The 24,594-nt window shown below is 42.8% G+C and overlaps 1 protein-coding gene across 11 annotated transcripts in view; it reads right to left on the bottom strand.

Annotated features, from left to right (window-relative positions):
- ABLIM1 (actin binding LIM protein 1) overlaps window positions 1-24,594 on the bottom strand; it is a 306,271-nt gene that overhangs the window by 40,100 nt on the left and 241,577 nt on the right. For 9 of the 11 annotated variants that reach the window (XM_027112671.1, XM_027112677.1, XM_027112670.1 and 6 more), the window contains 2 exons: window positions 9,314-9,401; window positions 5,568-5,626 (listed from right to left, as the gene is read on the bottom strand). In XM_027112671.1, coding sequence (XP_026968472.1) covers window positions 5,568-5,626; window positions 9,314-9,401 — 147 coding nt within the window. Of the gene's footprint in view, window positions 1-2,350; window positions 2,435-5,567; window positions 5,627-9,313; window positions 9,402-24,594 lie in introns of all 11 variants that reach the window. The other 2 variants (XM_027112680.1, XM_027112678.1) reach the window with 1 other exon arrangement.

Here is a 24,594-nt window from a genome sequence, read left to right on the forward strand (position 1 = left end):
AAGCAAAACCAGAATATGTTTTTCTTAGGTGATTCTATTTTCACCATTTTCTTTACCTATAATTCAGCAAGAGGAAAGAAGGGGAGATTTCAGAATATAAATAATAAAATGACTTTCCTCCACAATAAAACCAGGCTTATTTCAGGGGCGTGGAATGTTGAATGTCCCTGCAAGGTGTACAGTTCACCTAACAACTAAAGCTGCTTGACATTATCTGGTGAAACGAGCGGCTGTGTAGGCCACAATATTTAAAAGGTCAAAATAGCTGGGTGGCTTGAGAATTGCTTTGGCGTTTTCAGGCTTCTCGAACGTTCTCGTGAGCTGTTCCTCAATGGCCAATGGGTGAAGCAAGACCTTGTCGAATAGCCTGTTCTCTCTGCCGGGTCCCAAGCTGTTGGCACCTTTCTGTGATGGGGCTACAGTTGACCCCACTGATATTTAAGGCTGAATAATGGGAATCAGATGTCCCTTTTGAACAACAGGATAGGAAGAGAGAAGGCTTTTTCAAGACAGACCCCCCGCCCCAGCCTCTCTCTCTCTCCCCCCACCACTTCTCAAATGCTCCATGTCTCTTAGACTTAACGGTCTGGAGAAGACCAAAAATGATCACAGCTGATGGTATTTTTCTTCAAGTTATGAAAATGAATCACTTGGCGATAGCCTTAGGCTACCAACATAAAACACTATTTGAGTTATAAAGTATACTTTCAGGGAAAACCCCAAAAGCTGTTGAAAAAGCAACTTCTTGCCAAGTAGGTACTAATTCTGAGCCCTCACTTCAGTGGGGACCATCTTTGGTTCTTCCTCTGGATTCATGACACTATAAGTTTGCTGTACGTGAAACCCTGCCACTGGAGCTAAAGCTTTAAGATAGATGAAGATCATATGACATATACATGTTGGATGTAACCCAGCATCACGGGCCAACACCATGCACTCGAGGCCTGGAGCCTTTGCTGTTTATGACCTGCGTAGCCTTGGGCTGACTTCATTCTATAGATGAAGAAACTTAGCAGGTTGATATCTAAAACGTTCCTTTCTACTCTGAAACTCTGTACTTCTAACTACTTTTCAAATCATTTAAAGAAAGAAGGTGAAGTTTTAATAAAAGTAGATCCAAACCCAAACTCTCCTGGGCTGTGGTACAGTTCTGGCAGGCACAGAAAACAGGCGCAGGCACAAAGCCTGGACTAAAGAGCTGTGTTGCAACCCTGAGTTGTCAAATGGGTCTCCTCTGGACAAAGATAGGATTGTGGAAAGTCACTCGTAATTTACCAGGCCAAGGTTTCAACTGATTCTAAGAGACCCCGAAAGAAGGTCAAGTGTGTGCAGGGAACATACTCCCCTGCTTTGCTGCTCATCTGGAGAGCAAGCTGAGTACCTTCCCTGTTCCTGTAGGATGCTCTGGGCAGGTGGTGCGGCCTTGAAACACCATCTCCTCCTTCTACACTATCAAACTTCGCCAGTATTTCATGTTGTCCTCTTTTTGCCTTCCCAGGTTTCTCTCTTACTCTCCTTTTGTAGGACAGTGGAAAGAACATGAGTTATAGGCTCAGAGAGACCTGGGTTCCAATCCCAGCTCTTCCACTTACCGCTGGGATAACTCTGGGCAAGTTCGTTAACTATGATGGGCCTCCGTCTCTCCATCTGTAAGATGGGAATCAGGATAGCTACTTCATGGGGATTCTTAGGGAGAGCCAATGAAAGTGTATGTCAATCCCCCAGCCTCTTGCAGAGCTGGTGCCTGGTTTTATTTGTTTCCTTTCCCACTTCGCTACTCCTTCCTGGAGCCAAACCTCTCCCTCCCGAAGCACTGCATTTCCCCAGCTCCCCACTCCTGCCGTTCTCTTCACCAGGCCCACCCCTTTCTCATCATCTCTACATGTTCAAATCCCATTCAGCCTCCATAACTCAACTCAAAGACCACTTCTCCTAGGAACTGCCCCTTGACCCCCTTCCCTCATCTGAACTTCCTTGATCTTTATGATCCTGTGATACATTTCTCTATCATTCTATAACTATTTACCTGTCTTTTCTTCCTTATTATACCTGGGTACTTAGCAAATATTTGATCAACAAACAAATGTGTGAGCATAGGACCAAAAGGGTAGCTTCCAATATGCTCGCTGTACTGAAGACAATGCTTTAGTCACTGCTCTAAATGAAAACATTGTCCAGAGAAGAAAACAGCCCGAATCAGAATGTGAGATGCACTCCGTGGGGTGAGAAAAGCATCTGCCTCTGCAGGAGCCCGGAAGTTATGTGGGAAAAGCAGCAAGGGGAGGAAAAGCGACAGAAGCCTGGGGCCCAGGACAGTGGCTCCCAGCCTCAGCCCAGACACAGCGCCAACCTGCAGAGACGGGGACCATCCTGTGCGTCGAATCAGACTTTTGGGATAAAAGAAATCAGATGGAGAACGACGGATGTTTCGTGGCTGCCATGAAACATGAAAAAGGGAAGAATGAACAATGAAACAGCCTCGATTCAGAAACACTATCAAAACCAGAAAAAAACCTTCAGGAAAACTAATCTGATAAGTGACAGGTGACATAACTTTAGTTGTGTGTGTGTGTTTGGGGTCCATGTTTGAAAGCATAGTAACTGGTCTTTTTTTCTTTCTTTTTTTTTTGGCTGCGCCGTGCCGCTTGCAGGATCCAGTTCCCCGACTAGGGATTGAACCTACACGCTTGGCAGTGAAAGCGCGGAGTCCTAACGACTGGATCTCCAGGGAATTCCCTAACTGGTCTTCAAGTTACAGTATGTTTACCTATGTTCCAACCCACCATCGTTCCTTTCCATTTATTCTGGCTTAAATATTCTGATATATGAAGAGTGAGAAGCCAATGAAGCCACTGAGAGATGTTCTTAAGAATCTGTTATTACAAAAGCCCCACAAATTCTTTAAGTACCAAGAACGTGGGTCACTCAGTGGGGCTGCCGAGAGATTCTTAAAAACATTTTCATTCTGCTATAGTAACTGCACTGATGTGACACCCAGTAAAAGGCCTGGAAATCCTGGCTCAAGACTGTCATCTGGAGACACACCCTTAAGAGAGCACAAGATTTATTCCTTCTTCAAAAATCTAGCCTCTTTTAAATCCCACCAGCGTCATCCAGTACCCCACTTGGGCCACATCAGAACCTCTTTCCTCGGAGGTGCATCATCCTCCTTCTTTCTGGGTGAGTGAGCTGAGGGCTGGGCTGACCTCCCAAGTGGTAAATGTTGGCTTTAGGAGAAGAGCTTTGGAATTCTCTAGAAAGTTTCACTAAAGGAAAAAAAATCAACAGGTCCTCTTGGCCAGAATGAGTGGAAGTATCTCACTAGCTGTTTTCATAATCTTATCCATAGAGTTCCATCAAGATGCGATCAAGAGTGTTGATTTTTAGGGCTTCCCTGGTGGCGCAGGGGTTGAGAGTCCGCCTGCCGATGCAGGGGACGCGGGTTCGTGCCCCGGTCCGGGAAGATCCCACATGCCACAGAGCGGCTGGGCCCGTGAGCCATGGCCGCTGAGCCTGCACGTCCAGAGCCTGTGCTCCGCAACAGGAGAGGCCACAACAGTGAGAGGCCCGCGTACCACACACAAAAAAAAGTGTTGATTTAAAAAAAAAAAATCATTTTAGTAACACAATCTGCAAATTCAAGCAATCCTTATAGAGGAAAGACACATTCCATTCAGTCTGGCCACGTTAGTATTCCTCTCTCCATCTCCCAAAACACTTCATCAGGGATGAAGTGAAAATGATTATTCAAGAAACTGAAGCAACACTGTAAAGACGGTGTCGACCACTAGCTACTTGGGAGGTTTTGGGGCAGCATCCACAAGCTATGCTGTGAATTTTAAATTCTTATGATAAAAGTGACAGTAAGTCGCCTCTTACTGTCTTTAATGTTCTTTAACCTCTTCTTCAATGTTCTAGTATTTTATAATGACAACCTGCTTTCAAAGCGTCCATGGGTCCTCAAAAATCCCAGAAAAATCCAGTGTGCACCTGACTGATTGATAGATGGGAGGTTTAGGTACACATGCTCAAGCAGAAACTCTATGTTGAAACAGGGACCAAATCATCCTGATATTGGTGGGCAAATTCCTCTCCAGTTTGTCTGGTCTTTATTCAATTATTTTGAGAAAAAGTGATTTTTTCCCCCTACACTTAAAGTCTGATTACATTAACTGAATTCTAAGACAACTGCTTTTATTCAGGGTCACAGGCGAGGGACAAGTTACGCAAATGGAAAAATATCTCCATCTGATCTTACAGATGCCAGCTGAAGCAGAAAAAAAAGCAAAGGAAATAAAGCTGCTGGGCAGACCTGGGCTTTGCTGAGAATAAAGGAAAGATACTGGAAAATGAAGACAAGAGCTGTCATTCCCAGGGTGGCAGGCCCCAAAAAAATGGGTCTCACTGAAAATCATTTCTCTGAAGCCAAGTCACCCCTTCACAAGTGACACATTAGTGATGGGGCCACATGGATGCAGCAGCTATGCAGCTGCTGGGGATTACGTACGTTGTTCCTTACGTCTGCTAATGGCAGATCAAGAAGAAATGATACCACATTCTAGAGTCTTCTAGAGTCTGGCTTTCAAAACAAATTCAGACCATTCTTTTCCCTGAGGCACCAGGTGACCTAGTCAAACTCCAGTTTTTCCAAGGGTACCAGTAAGGTAGCTAAACTGAGGGAGTGTAGACTGGGGTCCAGTCTGATTATTGCTCTGAAAAATACTTCACAGCCCAAGTGAAAAACTGGGGGCATCTGAGTAAGATACAGATTATGATCATGGCCTTGCAACTGTGTACAGCTCTTTGCTTTTTAAACAGATGAAATATCGTCACCTGGAGGTGATCTGAGAATTGAGTAAGACCAGGGGAAGGCTTTAGAAGTGAGAGATTAAAAAAAAAAAAAGGAAAGAAAGATAAAAGAAGTGAGAGATAAAGAGAATCTATCCTCTTGCCCGAGCGGTCCATGTTCTAGGGAGTTACAAAAACATTTTGATGCTACCTAAGGTTTAAGTTACAAAAACAATCAAGAATACCTGTTTACATTGACACGTCTGGGCTCATCATGATTTTCCCCAAAGGTTTTATCTGACAAGTCATCAGCTTCTGGAGATGGAGGCCACTCGGTGAATTTGGATTTGAGAGGCCAATCAAACGTAGAAAGAGCTGAGCAATGGCCTCAGAGTTTGGGCTGGAGTGATATTATGGACAAAGTACAAAAAAAGCCCAGTGATGAGGTCACCAGATGTTGGACCTAGAACTTGATGAAACATTTGTTCACATCTGTCAGGTCTGACTTTTCCCTTGAATGCTTTCCTAAGAACCTGACTTATGAGGCAAGGCTTATTTTGTCCAACACAAGCATTTGGAACAAAATCCACCATTGATTTAAGGTAGGAGGGAACCTGCTTTTTTGGCCAAATGGCCTTTCCACTTAGTCTGCTATAGAGAAAAAAAAAAAAAAGTTATAACAAAGTACTTTCACCCAAACTCCAGTCCCCAAAATTAGTGACTATAAACACAGTGCCCAGCACGTACACCTGGCATCATGGCACTAGTGCCTTCCTTACCCGCAGTTTTTCCTCGGTCTTGGTGGATTGCTTACAGTCGGGATGCCAAACGGTAGAACCTGGAAAGACAATGCACGGCTAAGAATAAAGGAAATGGAAAGCAGCCAGAGTCCCGTTAGACAGAATTTCTGAGAGTGGCCCTGTGCCCAAGTGAATCATGACAGTTCAAACTCCAGGGGAGTTTTCCACATCTGGTCTGAACTTGTTCTATAACAGTCATAATCCTAGACCACAGAGACCACTAATTGGGCACAAGAGTGTCTTGATGAAAGAGACTGTTCTTGACTGGGTGGTGGTTTTTGTTTTTGTTTTTAAACTGTAACATTATCCTTTAAAAGTAATGTCTGTGTGCTTAGCAACAGCTGCATTTAATTTCAGAAATATAAGCCATAAGCCATGCTTATATAACATCAAAACAACCAAGCAACTTAGATGAGGGCAATAAAGTCAAACCAGATCGCCTATAACCAGAAGCAAAACTCACTGAATTTTTTGTTGATCCAACAGACACAGGAGACCAATCTAACTAGCAGAAAGATTGAAAGTTACATTACAAATGCACAAGGTTTCCTTTAACTTTTAACCTTTTAATTAACTGCAAAAAGTCTTCACTTTTAAACTAATGAAGGCACTAATTCAGTGTCATCTTCTGTTCCTGGGTTAATGCCTCACTTTACAGGAGTGTAAAGCACTTTCTTAGATGGTACCAGTACCAAAGAACTAAGCAAAACACTTATATCCAATCAAAAGCTCTTTTCTTATAAGAATCAAATGTCTGCCTATATGATTATTTTACGCCTAGATAGACAATCTATGTAATTTATGGCTAAGGCCTATATGTAAGTCTTATATGTTCACATAAGGGTATGTTCAAATGTGGGAATGGGCAGAAGAACTTGAAGAGGGACTTAAAAAGACCTAAGCAAATAAAGTTACTAAGTTGAAGACTCATAGACTTAGAGAACGAACTTATGGTCACGAGGGGGAAGGGAGGTGGGGGAGGGATTGTTTGGGAGTTTAGGGTTGACGTGTCCAACACTGCTAGATTTAAAATGGACAGCCAACAAGGACCTACTGTATTGCACAGGGAACTCTGTGCAATACTCTGTAACAACCTAATTGGGAAAAGAATTTGAAAAAGAATAGATACATATATATGTATAACTGAATCACTTTGTTCTATACCTGAAACTAACACATTGTTAATCAACTACACTCCAACATAAAATAAAAAGTTAAAAAAATTTGAAAAAGTTACTAAGTGGAAAGCAGTAAGTAAATGATATAAACTTAATAAGAATCTCAGCATGAATATTAGACTTTCTACATTTCATTGTTGAAATCTTTCTCCCTTCAAGCAGCAACCTGTGTGTGTACTTGAAAAGTATCAAATTAGAATAACTCTCGAATTATTTCACACCACTGAACTAAAATACTATTAAATTAATTAATACTATTAAATTAATGACTAAAATACTATTAAATTAATACTATTAAATTAATTTTATATCAGAATTATACTTTAATCCCTATTTAGCAGTAATTTCTATCTTGCTTAACCCAGGGCCAAAAAAAAAAAAAAAATTAAACAAACCCAAACCAGGCAGACACACAGTCCATTCAGCACTAGCGTTTACTCTGAGGCTGGCTACAAAGCACAGGAAATCGTCTTAACATGGAGAGCCAAGGGCCGGGGGTCAGGGCCGGGTCCAGGAGCGGCGTGCGCTGTGGAGGTTCTACTGAGCGGGCGTCCCGGCCCTGAATCCCGGGTGTGCACATGGTGTCACATGGTTCTCCAGAGGTCAGACACGTAGGGAATGGGAGCCAGAGAGAACATCTGATGCTGGGGAGGATGAAACTGCTCATTCTTCAAGGACGTGCCAAGAGGGCAGGCAAAGAACACAGAAGCCCAGCTCCAGGAGAGATTCACAACAACCCCCAAATTCTGAATGTAGCCCAAACTGAGTTGTTTATTTGTAGTATGAATGTACTGCACTCGTGCACAGCCTGAAATCACCCTCTCTATTCAGCCTCCAGGACCATGTGAACGTGCAGAGCTGCACCCAGACAGAACCCTGAGTCTCGGTTCTCAGCAGACACAGGGGTGACATGTACTCTTGGGACTTTGATTGTGGGTGCTGTAATTGACACACTCAGATCTAAAACAGAGCCTGGAGACCAACTGAAGAATAAATCTGCTCTATGCTGAAAATGTAAACTGACATCTGCCTACTGCTCTCATGGATTCACAGCCTGTCCTCAGGGGAAATGCGTCATATAAAGCACACGTGAGACCACGGATTTGGTGCTTCTCACTTGCCCTTATTGGGCCCTTTAAAATTCAGTGAGATCTTTTTTTTTTTTTTTTGCGGTACGTGGGCCTCTCACTGTTGTGGCCTCTCCCACTGCGGAACACAGGCTCTGGATGCACAGGCTCAGCGGCCATGGCTCACGGGCCCAGCTGCTCTGCGGCATGTGGGATCTTCCCAGACCGGGGCACGAACCCGTGTCCCCTGCATCGGCAGCCGGACTCTCAACCACTGTGCCACCAGGGAAGCCCCAGTGAGATCTTTAATCAAAATTTTTCAGAGAGATCCTTCTAAAGCTGAAAGGATGTTTGGGTTGTCAGTTTCTCATATAGCTAGCATTTTTAAGGGGAGAGTAGCCAAAGCTTTGCTCTAATACTCAAGAATCGTTTCCAAAGACTTTTCTTAGTTGCATAAAAACAAAAATTGAGACCAAAGCAAAGCATTCATTAAAACTACACATTTGTAAAAAAAAAAACACAAAAAAACAAAAAAAACTACACATACTGTTACATGCAGAGAGAGACGAAGAAATGACATGTAAAGGCCGATGAGACCCAGTAATTAGCAAAACTGAATAAGCAACAGCTCTCGTGGTTCTTGCTAATTTTACTGATAAGCCCTTGTCTATTTAATGACTCTTTTTCCCGCTAAAATTAGTAAAATGCTTGCACAGATGGTGCTGTTTGACTGGAGGAGAATCCTCCCCTAAAGCTCTCTGAGAAGCTTCAGAATTTTAGAGGAGACAAAAGCTAATCACAGCTGGACACTGAGAAATTTTCTCAAAATTATTTTCATTAAAAAAAAAAAATTGAATGGCCCTCTGGTAATGAGCCCTTCCTTGACACCAGAAACTTCTCGATTTCTCTGTCAGGGACTTTGGGTGTGTTCTCTCACTCTCTGTCCCTCTCTCTTACACTATGACAGCTATGTCATCTTAATGGGATGAAGTACATCTGTGATGCAATTCACCAAATATGGGATTTTCTTCTTCCTGAAAGCCTGGATAAGAGCAGCCTGGGAGGCCCCCCAAAATCCTTCCCCCAGGACAGTGAAGTGAGAAAAGACAAAGTAGCCATCCAATGTGTAACATTTCTAGAAATGCTTTCCCTCTTTTGATCTTTTGTTTCCCAAGCATATCCCTGGGGGCTGGGTGGGAGGAGGGGGGCACTGATTCTAACCTCCAGAGCAGCAAACATCAAGTCCAATTCATTCACCCAGAAGCAACACACTCCTCTGTTAACAGTCTCAGGGGCTCACTGCCAGGATGTCAATTGCTTGGCTGATTAATACTAACTGATGAGGTAACATTTGGCTACATTCATTCTGGATCCATGTAGCCCTGCAGCTAAAAAAATGCCTCCTTCTCTGAAAACAAACATAGCAAGGTTTTCTTTCCCCAGGTGGGGAGAACTTACTGGATTCTTGAGTCCACCTTACCTTGAAGATACATTTCCTCTCCTTCTGTGAACATCTGGTTGCATCTGCTGCATCGTGCACAGCTAGGGTGGTAATGTTTGTCACCTGCCTGCAAGAGGAGAGGTAGGAAATATTTTAGTCTATATTTAGTCTATATTTTAGTCTATTACTTTAGTCTATTACAGCCTCTTTTCTGGATGTGGGAATTTGGAGGAAAAGAGAAGAAGCTAAGGCAGGAAAAATAACTGTCCAACTGACCAAACTTCCTATACCAACAGCCCTAGAAGCTGGAGCTGATCCCACTGGATCTGGGAGGGGTTCAAAGACCAGCTACTTGTGCCTGCTATGTGAGGCTGCCTTGCCTCTTGGGGTTTCTGGCATCCAGTTGTCTCTCAGCTTGGGCTCTCCTGGACGGCTGCCAGTTATACAGCATGTGCCTGAGATGAGTCCACGCCATCTCCCAAACAAGCCCACCTCAAAAACATTAACATCCAAACTGATGTTGGAGGCCAGTGTTGGTTTGTACTAGAGCAATAAAAAGAAAGGATCTTATTTAGCAGGTTCTTGCTCTCCTAGCTAAACAGTCTGAAAATAATATAATCTACCCAGCTTACATCAAGATGAGAAAAACCATAGTAAAAGACATCATATGCTGCTTTTTATCTTGGAAGGAGCCCCAACTCTCTTCTCTGCTGCTTATAACAATCTTTTGCCAAAGTCTCATTTTAATTGTTTTCTGAAGAAGGCATTTTACTGAGGTGGCTCTGCATTATTCCTGGGCATTTCACATTCTTAAATATCACAGATGCCACCACAGTGGGTGTTGACTTCCCCAAAGCAAAGTGTCACTGGACACAGGGACAAATCTGTAGACAGGTGCCAAGTCCCTTTAGAGTCATGCTCCAAATGCATATGCCCAACGTAGCAAAATCCTTTCGTCCACATCTTAGCAAAAAGTCTCGCCACCCAAAACTTATCATATATACTCTGCAATTAAATCATTTCATCAATCGACCATAAAAACATTTCTTTTGCATTAACTGCGCACAAGGCACTGCTGAGAGCCCAGAGTTAGAAGTGACTTCACCCTGTGCCTGCGTGAAATCTCAACAGGAAATCAGAGGTCAGGTAGTGATTCCTTTCTCACACTCCTGTAGAAACTATGAAACCAATTAGCTACTAGAGTGTGAGATGGTGGTCAGCTACTCAAGATAACCCAGTGGAAAAAAAAATGGAAGTTATTTACAAGTAGAAGCCAGGAATGAAATGTTTTCAGTGGTGCCTGCCAGAAAATTCCAGAAGTGGAATTTTGCTCTTATCCACACAGCATTATTTATTTAATTTTTCGGCGGGGGGTGGGAGGTGGGATAGGCGGGCATGTGAGGGGAGTATAGGAAATGTTCACACAAAGTAGCCCTTTCTCTTCGGCCATCCAGGGTCCAATGTGAGTGAAAGGAGGAAGAGAAAATATTACTCAGTTCTAAACTGTGTTGGGTCAGCTGGGATATCAGTGCTGGGAGGTCCCAGGCATTTGGACAATCTCTGAATTCTCAAGGAAAATGTAGGGGACAGAATTAAGGCCCCTTGACGGGAATCTGGTGTAGTCTGCAGTGAAAAGCACACGCCCTCAGTAAGCTAGAAATAGAAAGAAATTTCTTCAAGCTGATAAAGTGTATCTACCATATTTAGTGGTGCAGTATTAGAAGCGTTCTAAAGATAAGAACAAGGCAGAGGTGTACACTTTCACCAGCGTTTTTCTTTAGTCCTAGCCTAAGTGATAGATCAAGAAAAGAAATCAGTATAAAGGTCACTAATAAAAGAGTTCAGTCAAGTAGCTAGATAAAAAATTAATATATAAAAACCAATAGTTTTCCTATTCACTAGTAATACAAATTAAGTCCAGGTGATGGGAAAACAGGTCCCTATTTGTAATAGCAACAAATAAACCCTTCGATGAAAGATCTACATAAGGATCTTAACTGATGGGCATGAAAGAAATAGAGACATATGGTACTTGCGGATGGGAAAACTAAATATAGTAAAGATGCCAAATTATCCAAAATGAACCTATTAATGCAATATATTCTCAGTCAAAATACACACAGGAGTTTCTTTTATAGAACTTGACAAGCTGATTTTAAAAGTTCACATGGAAGAAAAAATGCACAAAAATATAAAAACTGCTTTGGAAAAGAGAGTGGCAGTGAAGGGGGTTTTTCCCTTCCCGAATAAAAAGTTATTCTAAGGCTAAAATAATTAAAGTGTTCTAATATTGGTGCAGGGATAGAAAATAAATCAGTGGGACAGAAGAGAGGAACCAGGTGCACAGCCATACATACAAGAGAATTATGATAAAGGTGGTGTTTCAAATGAGTTGAAAGAAATGGATTATTCAATTAACGGTGAGAACAATGAGTTTTTCACTTAGAGAAAGTTAAATCTAGAGTCCTAATTCACAACCTACACAAAAACAAATTCTAGAGAGGTACAAAGTTAAAAGTTGAAACAAAATCATAGAAATATTCGAAGAATATGTAGGACACTGTTTTAACAAACTTGGGAAGGCTTTCCTAAGCAAGGCAAAGCCTAGAAACAATAAAGATAAATATTGACTGTGGACGTGTGCCTGCACATACACACATGCACACACAATCTCTAGACATAAAACAAAGTTACAGACAGGGATAAAATATCTGTCATGCATTTCAGAGAAAAGATTATTATCCAGAACTTATAAAGAGCATCTACAATGAAAAATAAATGGCAATATGGGCAAAAGGCAATTTCCAGAGGAAAGGTCGATAACCCCCCAAATAATTAGCTCAAGCCCACCGGGAATCAGGGAAACACAATTTAGAAAAAGGGTGTTTTTATTCAACAAATTGGCAAAGATAAGAAGAAGGCTAATGTGAGGAAACAGGCATTCTCACACTGTTGGTGAGCAAAATTCTTTTTGGAAAGCAATACTTATTGAAATTTAATGTATACGTACATACTACTCCCTGATGAACGATTCCACTTGTAAAAGCCATTCTACAGAAATTCTCACACATGTGCCCAAAAGTGTATGTATTAAGGATATTCAGTTTTGAATTACTTATAACAGCAAAGAACAAGGAAACAGAAGCAACCTAAATAAGAAAGTAGTGAAATAAAATATCGACTCACGTAGCCATTAAAAGAAAGAAGTAAACGTATATGTATTTATATGGGAAGAGTTCAAACAAACACTATTAAGAGAAAAAAATCAAGTGGAAAAATAATGCCTGTGATATGGCCACATATAGTAGTGGTCAAAAGTCTGGAGATACTGGGGTAAGTGTGACTGGATTCAAATCCAGTTTCAGCACCATGTGGTCCCGTGAAGGTGACAATCTCCCTAACCTTCACTTCCACAGCTGTAAAATGGTAGAATAATAGCACGTAACTCATGGAGCTGAGGAGAGGGCTAGTATATTGCTTGCCCTCACCCTCTGCCCCCCAACATCCAGCCCTATAAGTCAGGCACTGTTACTATTATTTATGCCGGAGAGGACACACATATATATATACGTATATTGATTTTATGTGTGTGCCCTGCACGGAGAGAAGATAGGGAGAATGCACACCAGTTAGTTTTCTATGGTTCCTTGTGGGGAAAGAGGAAGGAGCAGGGTGGGAACCTAACAATTTCCTTTACATGTTTCTGTATTGCTTTGATCTTTTACAAGAATTCATTTTTATGTTACTGTGTAATAAGGAAATAAAAGACTAAGAGGAAGAAAGTCCACTGTCTCTTGGAGTCATAACACCCAACGTGATCTTGGGCAAATCACAAACTCTTGGAAACTCTATTGCAAAGTAGAGATGATGAAGTTGATGGCAACATTAACAATAAAAGTGAACATTTTTATGATTATTCTGTGTCAGTCACTGTTCTACATACTTCATAAACATTCAGTCATTTGTTTAACAATAACCTCCTAAGGTTATTATTCCCTACTTTATAGATGAGGAAGCTGAGGCTTGGGGAGATTTAGTAAACTTGTCACACAGCTAGAAAGTGGTAGGGCCAGGCTGCAAACCCAGGTAGTCTGGCTCTGGAGCACATGTTCCTAACCAGTACCATAACTAATAACCATACAGTACCCTGCTGCTGTATCTACCTCACAGTGATGCTAGGGTGAACGATCAAATGACATTTTGAAAATGTTGTGATGTACTGCATACAATAATAATAGGAATAACAACCTAATAATCCTTTGCACAGAGATGGTTCCAGGGCCATCCACAGAAAGGCTTGTTAGCGCGGTTTGGGATGCTGACAAAAGGCTCTCTGGATGCTGCCGCCCTTTCCCAAGGACAGGCAAAGGAGAGTAACTGTGTTACATGAGCTGTCATACAAGATGGACGGAAGATTTGTCAAGCGCTCCTGTGGCAGGGCTCTGCTCTGTAAATCACGAGCAAAACCACTGCTGAGAAACTCCGCCAGCATAACTCCAGGGGCATCGGTCTTGACCCGTGCACTTGCTTCATCCCATGATGCCGAACGTGTCAAGAGATACAGTGAGCCAGAATCGAAGGGCAGTGGCACAGCCGTTTAAAAGTCTTTCTGTTTGTGCAGCAGTGCAGGCCTGGGGGGCAGGGGGCACAGGGTCATGTGCTCAGGATAGGGGAGCCCCTCCTTTGCATGTGTGAGCCACCCCATCTCTGTTTCACTTCTTCTTAACACAGGCACCCATGATGGTTCACAGACAAGCCCTGTGCACAGGGCCAGGAAAGGTATCAGAGCCGAACACAGACAGGGTTATATGCAAACTAACCAAAAAAATTGGATGTAGCTGAATCCAAAGCATTTAAATTAGAGTCATTTTTAGAGGAAGGAAAAGTATTTCAGATCATGAGCAAAATGAGACTAAACAGCGTCCATCTACAAACAGATGAGGTACACACAATCCACTGTGGAGAGGAGGCTGTTGATTGCAAACTCTTTTTTTTTTTCTAAAGATTTAATTTTATTTATTTTTGGCTGCTTTGCGTCTTTGTTGCTGCACGCGCGCTTTCTCTAGTTACGGTGAGCGGGGGGCTGGTTACTCTTTGTTGCGGTGTGCGGGCTTCTCATTGTGGTGGCTTCTCTTTGTTGCAGAGCATGGGCTCTAGGCGCAAGGCCAACTAACTTCAGTAGTTGTGGCTCGCGGGCTCTAGAGCGCAGGCTCAGTAGTTGTGGTGCATGGGCTTAGTTGCTCTGCGGCACGTGGGATCTTCCCAGACCAGGGATCGAACCCTTGTCCCCTGCACTGGCAGGCGGATTCTTATCTACTGCGCCACCAAGGAAGTCCCCTGAGTGCAAACTTTTGAAGCACTGTGGGCTCTGTTGTGACAGGTGACTTCATGAGCAGTGGTTACCGGGTACCTGTCCCCAGGCCCACACCCTGGAACACCAGGCTCTGCCTCAGCCCGAGAGACCAGATGTACCTCTGGGGCTCACTACAGCCCTGTCATCACCATTTTCCGTCCATCTTTGTACCCTGCTGTTTAAAAAATTACAACCTTACTTATTTTCACATATTCAAAATGCACACGTTAAAAAGTCCACATTCTGGCTGGCATTAAACTCTATGGACCATAAACGATTTGTTTATTTAGTTGAGTTTTATAAAAGCACCTGCATACACATTCCAAGTGCTAAAAATCACTTGCCTTTAATGGTGCTGATTAAGTCACACTTGTGTGGTTATTATTCCTATTTAGTTAATCTCTAACGTGAAGTATAAACTTTATCATACAGGCGAGAACACCATCTGGGGAAATACCACCTGCTATAAAGCAAGAGAAAGGAGCCCTGAACTCCTTGTGGACACGGGGTGCAGGGAAAGGGTTACAAGATTCAGAATCAGGAGACTGGGGTATTATTTCTTTATTTCTTACTCATGGGACCTCAATTATGTCACTACTTACCCTCTCCAAGGCCCAGGACCCTCCTCTGTAAAAAGTCCCATCCTGCTGTAAAATTCTATGATTCTGTGTGAAATCCTGTCCCTCTACAAGCTCACAAGGCAGTGTTAACAGAAAAGTAATCTAGGTAGAGAAAGAACATTCTTGATGGCAGGGAATGGAATTTAACCAAAGACTCCATAGTGTCTGACAGCCAGGAGGAGTTCTGACGCCCTAAGCCCTGTGCCAGTGTAACAGGCCACTGGGAGTAGAAAACAGAACTGTAATTATAGACCCGGTCCTTGGACAGATAATCTGCTTAGCTCCGGAATGGCTAACTGCCCTTTTCAGTTTCTCTTTACCCCTTTTCTCTTGGAGTGCTTTACTCCTGATACTGCCCAGGAGATATGAAACATGGCCGTTGAGGTCAGCCTTCAGCAATTTATAGCTTATGCCACGCCTCCTTCCAAAAAGGACTTCCAGATGCTTATCAGAGAGGGCTGTGACCTGAAAACAATGGAACAAAAACCTTAGAGGAAAAAAAAAATCAAAAGGCTCCACACTCAGGCAAACATGTTTGTTGGGATCCGAGCTTCTCAGTAGATGAGGACAAAAGGGAAAATGGGCCACGAAAGTCTCACAGTGGGAAAAAAATGGTCACATACAATTGTCACTAGAGAGGCAAGGTTTCCTGATTCTAAATTAGTAACAGTCACCGCAGGCTGAGGTTCGGTAGGGTCTTGCTCTGTTCCAGGCGTGGGACCAAGGGCTCTGAGTGACGGCCCTCAGACAGCCCTGTGAGGTAGGTGCTATTGTACAATCTTGTTCTGCAAGCAAAAAATGAAAGCTCACAGTGAACAATGTCTCCAAAGCTCCCAATGCTTCCAAAAAGCAGAGCTGGGCTGTGAGTCCAGTGAGTCCAGGTCGCCTGACTCCAGGCCTCCTCTTGCGTAAACTGCCTCGAAAAAGCACCAAAGGAATTCTCATAGGGGGACCTCAGTTCTGGAGCAGCAAAACAACTTCCACACTAATTTCGATGATGGCTGGAAATGTCCAACTAGTTGTTTCTTACACAGACCCTTGAGAAAAACTGAGGGTGTAGCACTGAAAGGTCGTTGAATGAAATCATTCTCACAGGGGAGGTTAAACTATCAAGGTCTAGGTTTGCAGTCCCTTTTTTTTTTTTTTTTTCCGGTACGCAGGCTTCTCACTGTTGTGGCCTCTCCCGTTGTGGAGCACAGGCTCCGGACGCGCAGGCTCAGCGGCCATGGCTCACGGGCCCAGCCGCTCCACAGCACGTGGGATCTTCCCAGAGTGGGGCACGAACCCGTGTCCCCTGCATCGGCAGGCGGACTCTCAACCACTGCGCCACCAAGGAAGCCCCTGCAGTCTCATTTTAAAAATCTAACCTGATTCAGAGACGGTGCTCAGAATACCCAAAGGAGTAAAACAAATTGCATTTCTGTCCCTGAGACTCTCGCAAACATGGGTCTGGTTGATGGTGCTTTCAGACTAAGGACATGCAAACACTTGGAGGTTAGTGTGTTGGTCTAGGTCAGGGGTTTTCTAACTTTTCTGCACATAAGTAACACCCAAGAGCCTTTTAAAAATGGGTTCAATGGCCCTGGGGTGGGGCCCAGAAATAAGCTGCTTTTGTTTTATTTTGTAAGCACTGACCTAAGTCCATGCAGATCATTGTGAACTGGGGAAACCTGACAGTAGATGAGGAAGCCAAAGGGAGTAACAAGGATGTTGCTTCCGTGGCAGGTGCTTGGGTGGGGAGGGAGAGGCAGAATCACACTAGTTCCCACTTTGCTCCTGTAGAAATGCGATGTGAGGGCTGACTCAGGCTTTTCCGCGTTTGTTGTTTTTTTCCCTTGGAGTGGGAGAGGTTTCCAGTGCAACTGGACCAACTTGATCCTGAAGCTGCCACTCCCCTGTTCCGGATGCTTTTTTTTTTCCTGATGCAGCATCCTGTTTAGGCAGGATCGTGAGGGTGTTCCGTGGCCCAAAGTTTGGATCCTGGGCAAAGGTGAATAAATCAGTCTGCCCAGGCAGCTTGCACAAAGTCCACAGGGCTCCCCACAAGTCTGTGCACAGCCAGTCTGCACAGAGAAGAGCATGCTGCAGCCCTGCCACCTCACCGACCATAGAGCCCCAACTGCGGCCCTTGCTCCAAACATCAGGGGGAGGGGCGGCGGCTGGTCTTCCCCAGAGAAGATGCACAAAACGGTACAGAGAGAAATACGCAATGGCATTCCAGCGCTCTGGTTCCCTCTGACCGGCTCAAAATATAAAAGAATAAAAAAGGCTGCAACATCTCAGTGTACCTGCATACTGGCTTTTGGCAGATGGTTACTGCTGTCTCATCTCCTTCCAAGGAGTGAAGGGCAAAAACTTTTAAGCAGTCTTTGCAGTTTAACAGTGCTAGATAAACATTATCTGTAGATGTGTGCATTCCTGAAAGACCTAACTGGTCTCTTTAAATTGATCAGTAGCGTCAGTGTAAACTTTACCAAAAATCCCAGTCAGATTATTTGTACATTGACAAGCCAATCCTAAAGTTTATATGGCAATAGGAGAGTGGTACAGCTACTTTGGAAACCTCTTGAGCAGTATCTCAAAAAGTTGAACATAAATATACCATGCAACCCAGCACTTCCACTCCTAGGTTTCGAACTCAAAGAAATGGTAACTTCTGTCCACGCAAAGACTTCTACGCAAAAGTTCACAGCAGTGTTCTCCAAAAATAGCCCCAAACTGGAAATAATCCAAATGACTCTCAACTAGTGAATAGATACACAAAATGTGAAGTGTTCAAATCGTGCAATACTGCGAAGTTACTGCTTTTAAATGAAAGGAACTGCTGATACATCCAACACAGACGACCCTCAACAACGTGCTGTTAAGAAGCCAGACACGAAAGGCTACACGTTGATTCCATTGCTATGAAATTTCTAGAAAAGGCAGCCGGAAAGAGATACAGAGTAGATTGGTGGCTGCTGGAAATGGGGATGGGAATAAGATTGGGCGCAGGGTTGACTGCAAAGTCAAAATGAGGTGATGGAAAAGTTGTAAAACTGCATTGTGGTGATGGCTACACAGCTGTTTAAATGTAATAAAAATAAACTGTATTTTATGGTACATAAACTATTCTTTAATAAAGAGACAGGACAATTAAAAAAAAGAAAAAAAGAAAGAAAGAAAACAGTAGGGAGTGGGGGAAAGACCTGACCAGAAGACAAGAGGAACCTTCCTGTGCACTGTTCACAAGGACACATCAGGGCGTGCATGCATTCGTTCCTTTTGGGGGGGGGGGGGCCCAATTCTTTTGGGAAACTTTTTAAAAAATAAAACTTTTTTTTTTTTTTTGCAGAACAAAATATACCTGCATATAAAGAAAGCTAGATATATGTGTGCAATATTGTACTGTTAGCACTTGTCTAAAGACTCGAACATTTTCAAAGGGATTAGAAAACAATTGCCTAATTTGCTAATCTAATCAGTATTTCTCTTTCTTCAGAGGAATCACTATTCTCTTGTACAACAAGAGAAATGGAGCTGCAGAGAGATTAAGTAACTTGCTGGGGACCACATGAGACGTTGAAACGAAAACCTAGGCTACGCCATTAACCTTAGTGTCGCTACTGGGAATCTCTCAGGCTGGTTCTTTGGCTGTGTGCTTTCATGCACAATATTTAATTGGAGTTTTCTCTGAACTTTTGAAGCAGGTGACATCATCCTTCATGTTTTATGGTGATCAAACCGAGGCTCAGAGGCCAAATGACTTGCTGCACCAAAACCAAGGTCACAGAGCTAAGTGTCAGAACTAGGAAACATCCCAGGTCTTCGGACACAAGTTCGATTCTCTTGTACTGATATCACCACATCATGGATACAATACTTCTCTTGTTTCAGAAATCTTAGGCAACTAGAAAAATAAATAGAAATATCTTGTATGATATAAAAAGATGGCCAAAATGATTGAGAAGTTTTGTTAACATGTATTTTGAATAGTTTGCCAAATTTCAAGGCAGTGCAAATAACTACACTGAAGGCAAAACATAAATCTGAAATGCACGGATATCTGCATTTGAAACTAACCTCTCCTCTCTGGTGCTCCCACAGCTCTGGGCTTGGGCTGTCCCACACATTTAACTTTGCCTCGAACGTTACTGAAATGGAGAAGGACGATATGGTCCTTGCCCCCCCATGTCCTCAGCCCGCCTTTCGTCCGTGGAAAAACTTTAGCCAAAGAATAAGTTTAATCAGAGAAGTGAGAAAATGCAGAAACAAAGGAAAACAGTCAAAGGAGACCAAATAATAATAGTTTAGTCATTAAACATAGTCAAGGACCTTTAGGTCCTCCTTAAGGGCTATAGACAATATTCTGAGCCGTATCCTGCAAGCTGTCTTATAGATACTGAAACCCCCGCCAGGTGGAAGAAGTGAACTACATGATGACCAGGCTGTAGCCATGGCATAAGCTGCCACAATTCCGAGAATTGGCCTCCAAGAAACGGAAACGAATGGAACCTGAAACTGAAGATTAACTGTACCTGAAACAATCAAGATGATGCTGGTTGACCACCGATGACCAATTTCAAGATGACTGTCAGAGCTTGACAGAGAGTTGGCCTTTGGACAGGCATCCACCCTCCCCGGTTGCCAGCATCGAAAATAAAACAAACTTTCCTTTCCACCAACCTGGCCTCTTTATTGGCTTTTGAGAGGCGAGCAGCCGGACCCCACTTTCAGTTACATTATGGCTGGGCTGTCTGCCCCATCCCACTGTCCAACATGGAGTAGAAAGAGATGGGCTTTGGAATCAAGAGAACGCAGGGTCTGCATTCTGACCTTGCAAATGGTGTGGCCTTGGGCACTTTTCTGGACTTATTTCTTCAACTGTAAAAACTGGCATAAGAAACCCTGCCACATAGCATTGTTATGAAAATTAAGTAACCAAAGGCAAGTTCAGTTCATACCAAAGTAAGTACCTGGGACCAGTAAGTGCAGGTGAGCTTGCTCCCTCTCATTCACGTTAGACTATACATCCCTTTAAAGACGCGGGCCACACATGTGTCATCATAGCTCTTGGATCTCTCTTGCTTTCCATAGAGCAAGTTCTCTAGAAATGTCGGGTAAATTAATAGGCCAACAGAAGCCCTTATCCCCAAATCTCTAGAGGCTGAGCAACCATTTCCTGCACAATTATGGCCAAAAGAGAACTAAAGGATGAACTTCAGAGCCCCAGCTGTCATTTCGGTATTTACCTGTTTCCAGATACTAACGCTAAGCACCTCAGAAACCATATTCTATCTGACTCTCCCTACAACCCTGTGATGGGGTTATTAGGTCCATTTAACAGATGAGGAAATTAAAGCTTAGGGACATCAAGAAATCACCCAAGGTTACTCAGTTAGCAAGGAATGGAACTGTGGTCTAAACCCCAGTCTGTCCAACTCCAGACTGTACTCAGAAGCACCAGGTCCTCCAGCCTCCCTACCCTCAGCAGCTCCATTCACGAGGGGAGACCCTTGCTGGGATCTGCCCTAAAACGGCGTATTTCCTATGACTTTACAGTATCATCTTTCAACTTCCTTTTTCTTTAAAGAATGCAAATCAAGGTTTATTGTACCAAATTAAGGTCTTCATATTTTACAGTTTGCTAAGGCTCAAGGAAGGCTAGATGATTTTTAAAGACCTTAACAAAAATTTTACTTTCACGATCCCTCCCACCCCCAACTATTCAAACGGTGTGATAAATGTTATAAAAACAAAACAAAAAACCAAAACCACTAGAAATAACACCAAGTCCTTTAAAAACAACTCTCCCAAATGTTATTTCTTGACGTAGGTGGTCTTCGTGGTTTGGGACAATGTGATCCTAAATCCTTGTAAAGCAGCCCTGGCAGCTCCAGCCTGCCTGTCATTTTCAAATGCAGTTAAGTCATGTCATGTCTCACAGATATTAAATGTACTTCCTTGAAACCAGGAACTGATTAAGTAGCATGGATAACATCATCTCATTAGTCTCTTCTGAAAAGTTATTAAGGAATACAACATAGTTTAGAGGGTAACCAGGGACCCAAGGATTTGGGGTTGAATTTCCTTGGGTGTTAGCTAGACTTGGTATTCCCTGACCAAGGTAATTGTTGTTACAGTCTGTTCTACAATTTGGCTTTCTTTCTTTTCTTTGTTACAAAAAATGCCATGCATTTTACATAGTATATCACAATGTTCTTCCTTACCAAGTAGGCAGGAAGTCCTGAATGCACTTTTTTTTTCCTTTCTTTGGAGTAGGAAAGAGGTACACCTTATTTTTTTTTTTCTTTTAAGTAAACTTCTTTACTGAAGTAGAACATACACTGGAAAAAATGCACAAATCATAAATTTCTAGTTCAATGAATTGTCATAAATGCAACACAACTTGTAACTAGCGCCCAAACCGAGTAAGAGAACATTATCTGTACCCAGAAGCCCCTTCATGTCCTCTTCCAGTCACTGACTGCTAATCACTATGCTGACTTCTAACTTTTACTTGTCTTTGAAGTTTACATAACAGGAAGCAGATAAGTCTGGCCTCTCTTACTCAACACCGTGAGAATTATTCATGATTCTGTGTGTACTGGTACCTCACCATGTCTCATGATTCCATAGTATTCCTTTGTGTAATTATACTACATCTTATTTATCCATTCCACTCTTGATGGACATTTTGGTAGGTTTTTTTTTTTTTTTTTTGCGGTATGCGGGCCTCTCACTGTTGTGGCCTCTCCCCTTGCGGAGCACAGGCTCCGGACGCGCAGGCTCAGCGGCACACGGCTCACGGACCCAGCCGCTCCGCGGCATGTGGGATCTTCCCGGACCGGGGCACGAACCCGCGTCCCCTGCATCGGCAAGTGGACTCTCAACCACTGCGCCACCAGGGAAGCCCTTGGTAGTTTTTAAATGTTGGCTGTTTTGAACTGTGTTGCTGTGAAATTTCCTGCCCATGTCTTTTGGTGAATTAGACACACATTTCAGTGGTACATGTACATAAAAGTAGACAATGTATGTCAAGGTCACTGCATACGTTTATGTTCAGATTGAGTGCTGCCAAACAGTCATCCACAGTGGTTTTTGCCTTTTATTACAATTTTAATCCGAGAGGAATTAGAAGGAATTAAATAAGAAGAATCAAATTAAGAGCACTTTAGCAAATAGATTCCCAAAGTGTTTTCTAACCTCTGTGAAGTGAATGATTTTTTTTTTTTTAATAAAATGGCCTCTCTGTACTTTAATCCCATCAGGTATCCATTATTCCAGTATCTCCAGAGTGTCACTGAGCAATTTCCAATTCTCCTTTTATCCTCATCTTTCTGTTCGAGAGACGTGGATGAACTGATGGAGAGACGTGGATGAAATGCAAATAGTCTTCATATTTAATTCCAAAATCAGCAGGCAATGGCTGGCACGCCCTGGATCACTCTGCACAAGTCTTTGTCATGAAGCTTCAAAGTGGCTTCTTCCACTTAGGGCTAAGGCCCGCTGGCAAGGATCAAAAAAGAACTGGAATTGGAAGGTTGAGGACTTCAGTGGCTACCAAAAGATTTCACTTTTCCTCTCATGATTGAGCTTAAACATTTCTTATCCATTATTTTATTGTTAATAATATCTTTTGCATTTGTTTTGTAGTTGAACGTTTGTGAAGCACCTTCCCGTTTAATCTACCCAATGCTTCGGGGGTACCCTATTACTCTTATGCCTATTTATGGCCTAAGAAAAGCCTTCTAAGTTACAGAGCTAGCGTTCAGTCTAGGGTTTTTGACTAAGTCCATTCTCCCTTCCCCCTACATCCTGCTACATGTTAAGAGTCAGAAAGACTGGAAATTACTTTGGTAACTTGGACAGCTTAAAAATAATAAGCATTTTTTTTTTTCCTTCTTCCATGAATTCTCATGAGGGAGTACAGCAGCTAACTACCCAGGTAAGATCCAAGGGATCTCTGAAGACTATCCCTTGCACACAATAACTCACTTGGGCTGATAGTTTGATATTGTGGACTAGAAAATGATCCTGGTTCCTGGGGTCTCATTAGGAGAGTGTCATTTGGCCCATTTTAGACATGTTATTAGGCTGCCTCAGTCTCGGTATGTGCAACGTCAGGAATGTAAAAGGTGGATGTTTGAGAAATCTGTTAGGTTGAATACTGTACTGAACTTTCAGCATGTTTGGATGTATTGGGACCCAACTGCTTATTTCCCCCAAACCTATGTACTGTCTGAGAAGACTTGTATGTTCTATAATGTTAAAAGGGTAGAAAAGTATTGCTTCTGCCTAGTTGGCAAGATTGCTATGTAGGTAAAATAAATGTTAATTACATGTAAATTTACCTTGAGTACTATGACACAGGGAGAGGATGAACTAGGTTGCAAAATACCAGCTGATTCTAGGCCATTTTCTTTCCAAATACTTACACTCTGAGAGATTTTTAAGGGGTCTCTTTAGGAAGTTAGACCCCAGAGGGACAGACTCTCAGAATCCAGTGGGATATTACGGTGAACACTGAGTAGAACGCCAGGTCAGCTGCTGCTCTGCATGTGCTAAACACTATTTGCATAATTCCAGGGAGGGAACAATGAGAAACTCGTCATGCTTCCGGTTTAATGCAACCCATTTTTCAAATGCAGACACCACCCTACAGTCAAGGTCAAAGGTTTTACATCTTTTCCTTTCTTAACACCAGGAGATAAATATTTGCCTTCAAGTTCAACATTCTTGAAATCTAATTCCAACTGGATAATTTTTGTCTCTTGTTCAAGGGCAAACACTTAAGGTTTCTTATTACTCGTGATCTCATTCCTGGTCTCCTTTCCAACTCAAGAGCACGTTGGAGTCAGGAATGCACCATAACAGCAATCCAAAGCGGCTCGTCCCTGCCAGAAGCTCCAAGGGAATCAATGATCAATGCACATGTCCTGGCGGCCAAATGGCCCAAGTGTGTGCCTGGGAGAGGGGATGGGAAAGAGCACGCAGGTCCCCAGTATTTATCATCTTAGTAATGACTTTGTCACTTGTAGGAAACATACAGAAAGCAGGGCTTTTTAAAATTAAAAATATTTAAGCTTGTTATATAGTGTACAGGAAACATGTCATCCCAATTCAGGGAGATTCTAGTTTGTCATCTGCTTTTCTTCATCAAGTTGCTATCGCTAAAGTAAATTCCACTTCTATGATTTTTGTCTTCTCCAGGAATTGCAAACATTTCTCTATCCCACCCATTCTTTTTCCTTCCTCGATATCTCTATTCTAACGTAACTCTTAAAGGACTTCATGAGAGTTGGGTAAGACCCAGAGCCTTGGGCATAGCCCTTGCCTTGCTTTGGAGCCTTGGGTGATCCTTACAA

Source organism: Aethalodelphis obliquidens, unplaced genomic scaffold (genome assembly GCF_003676395.1).
Source record: "Aethalodelphis obliquidens isolate GAN/ISIS:26980383/991018 unplaced genomic scaffold, ASM367639v1 scaffold11, whole genome shotgun sequence".
NCBI lineage: Eukaryota > Metazoa > Chordata > Mammalia > Artiodactyla > Delphinidae > Aethalodelphis > Aethalodelphis obliquidens.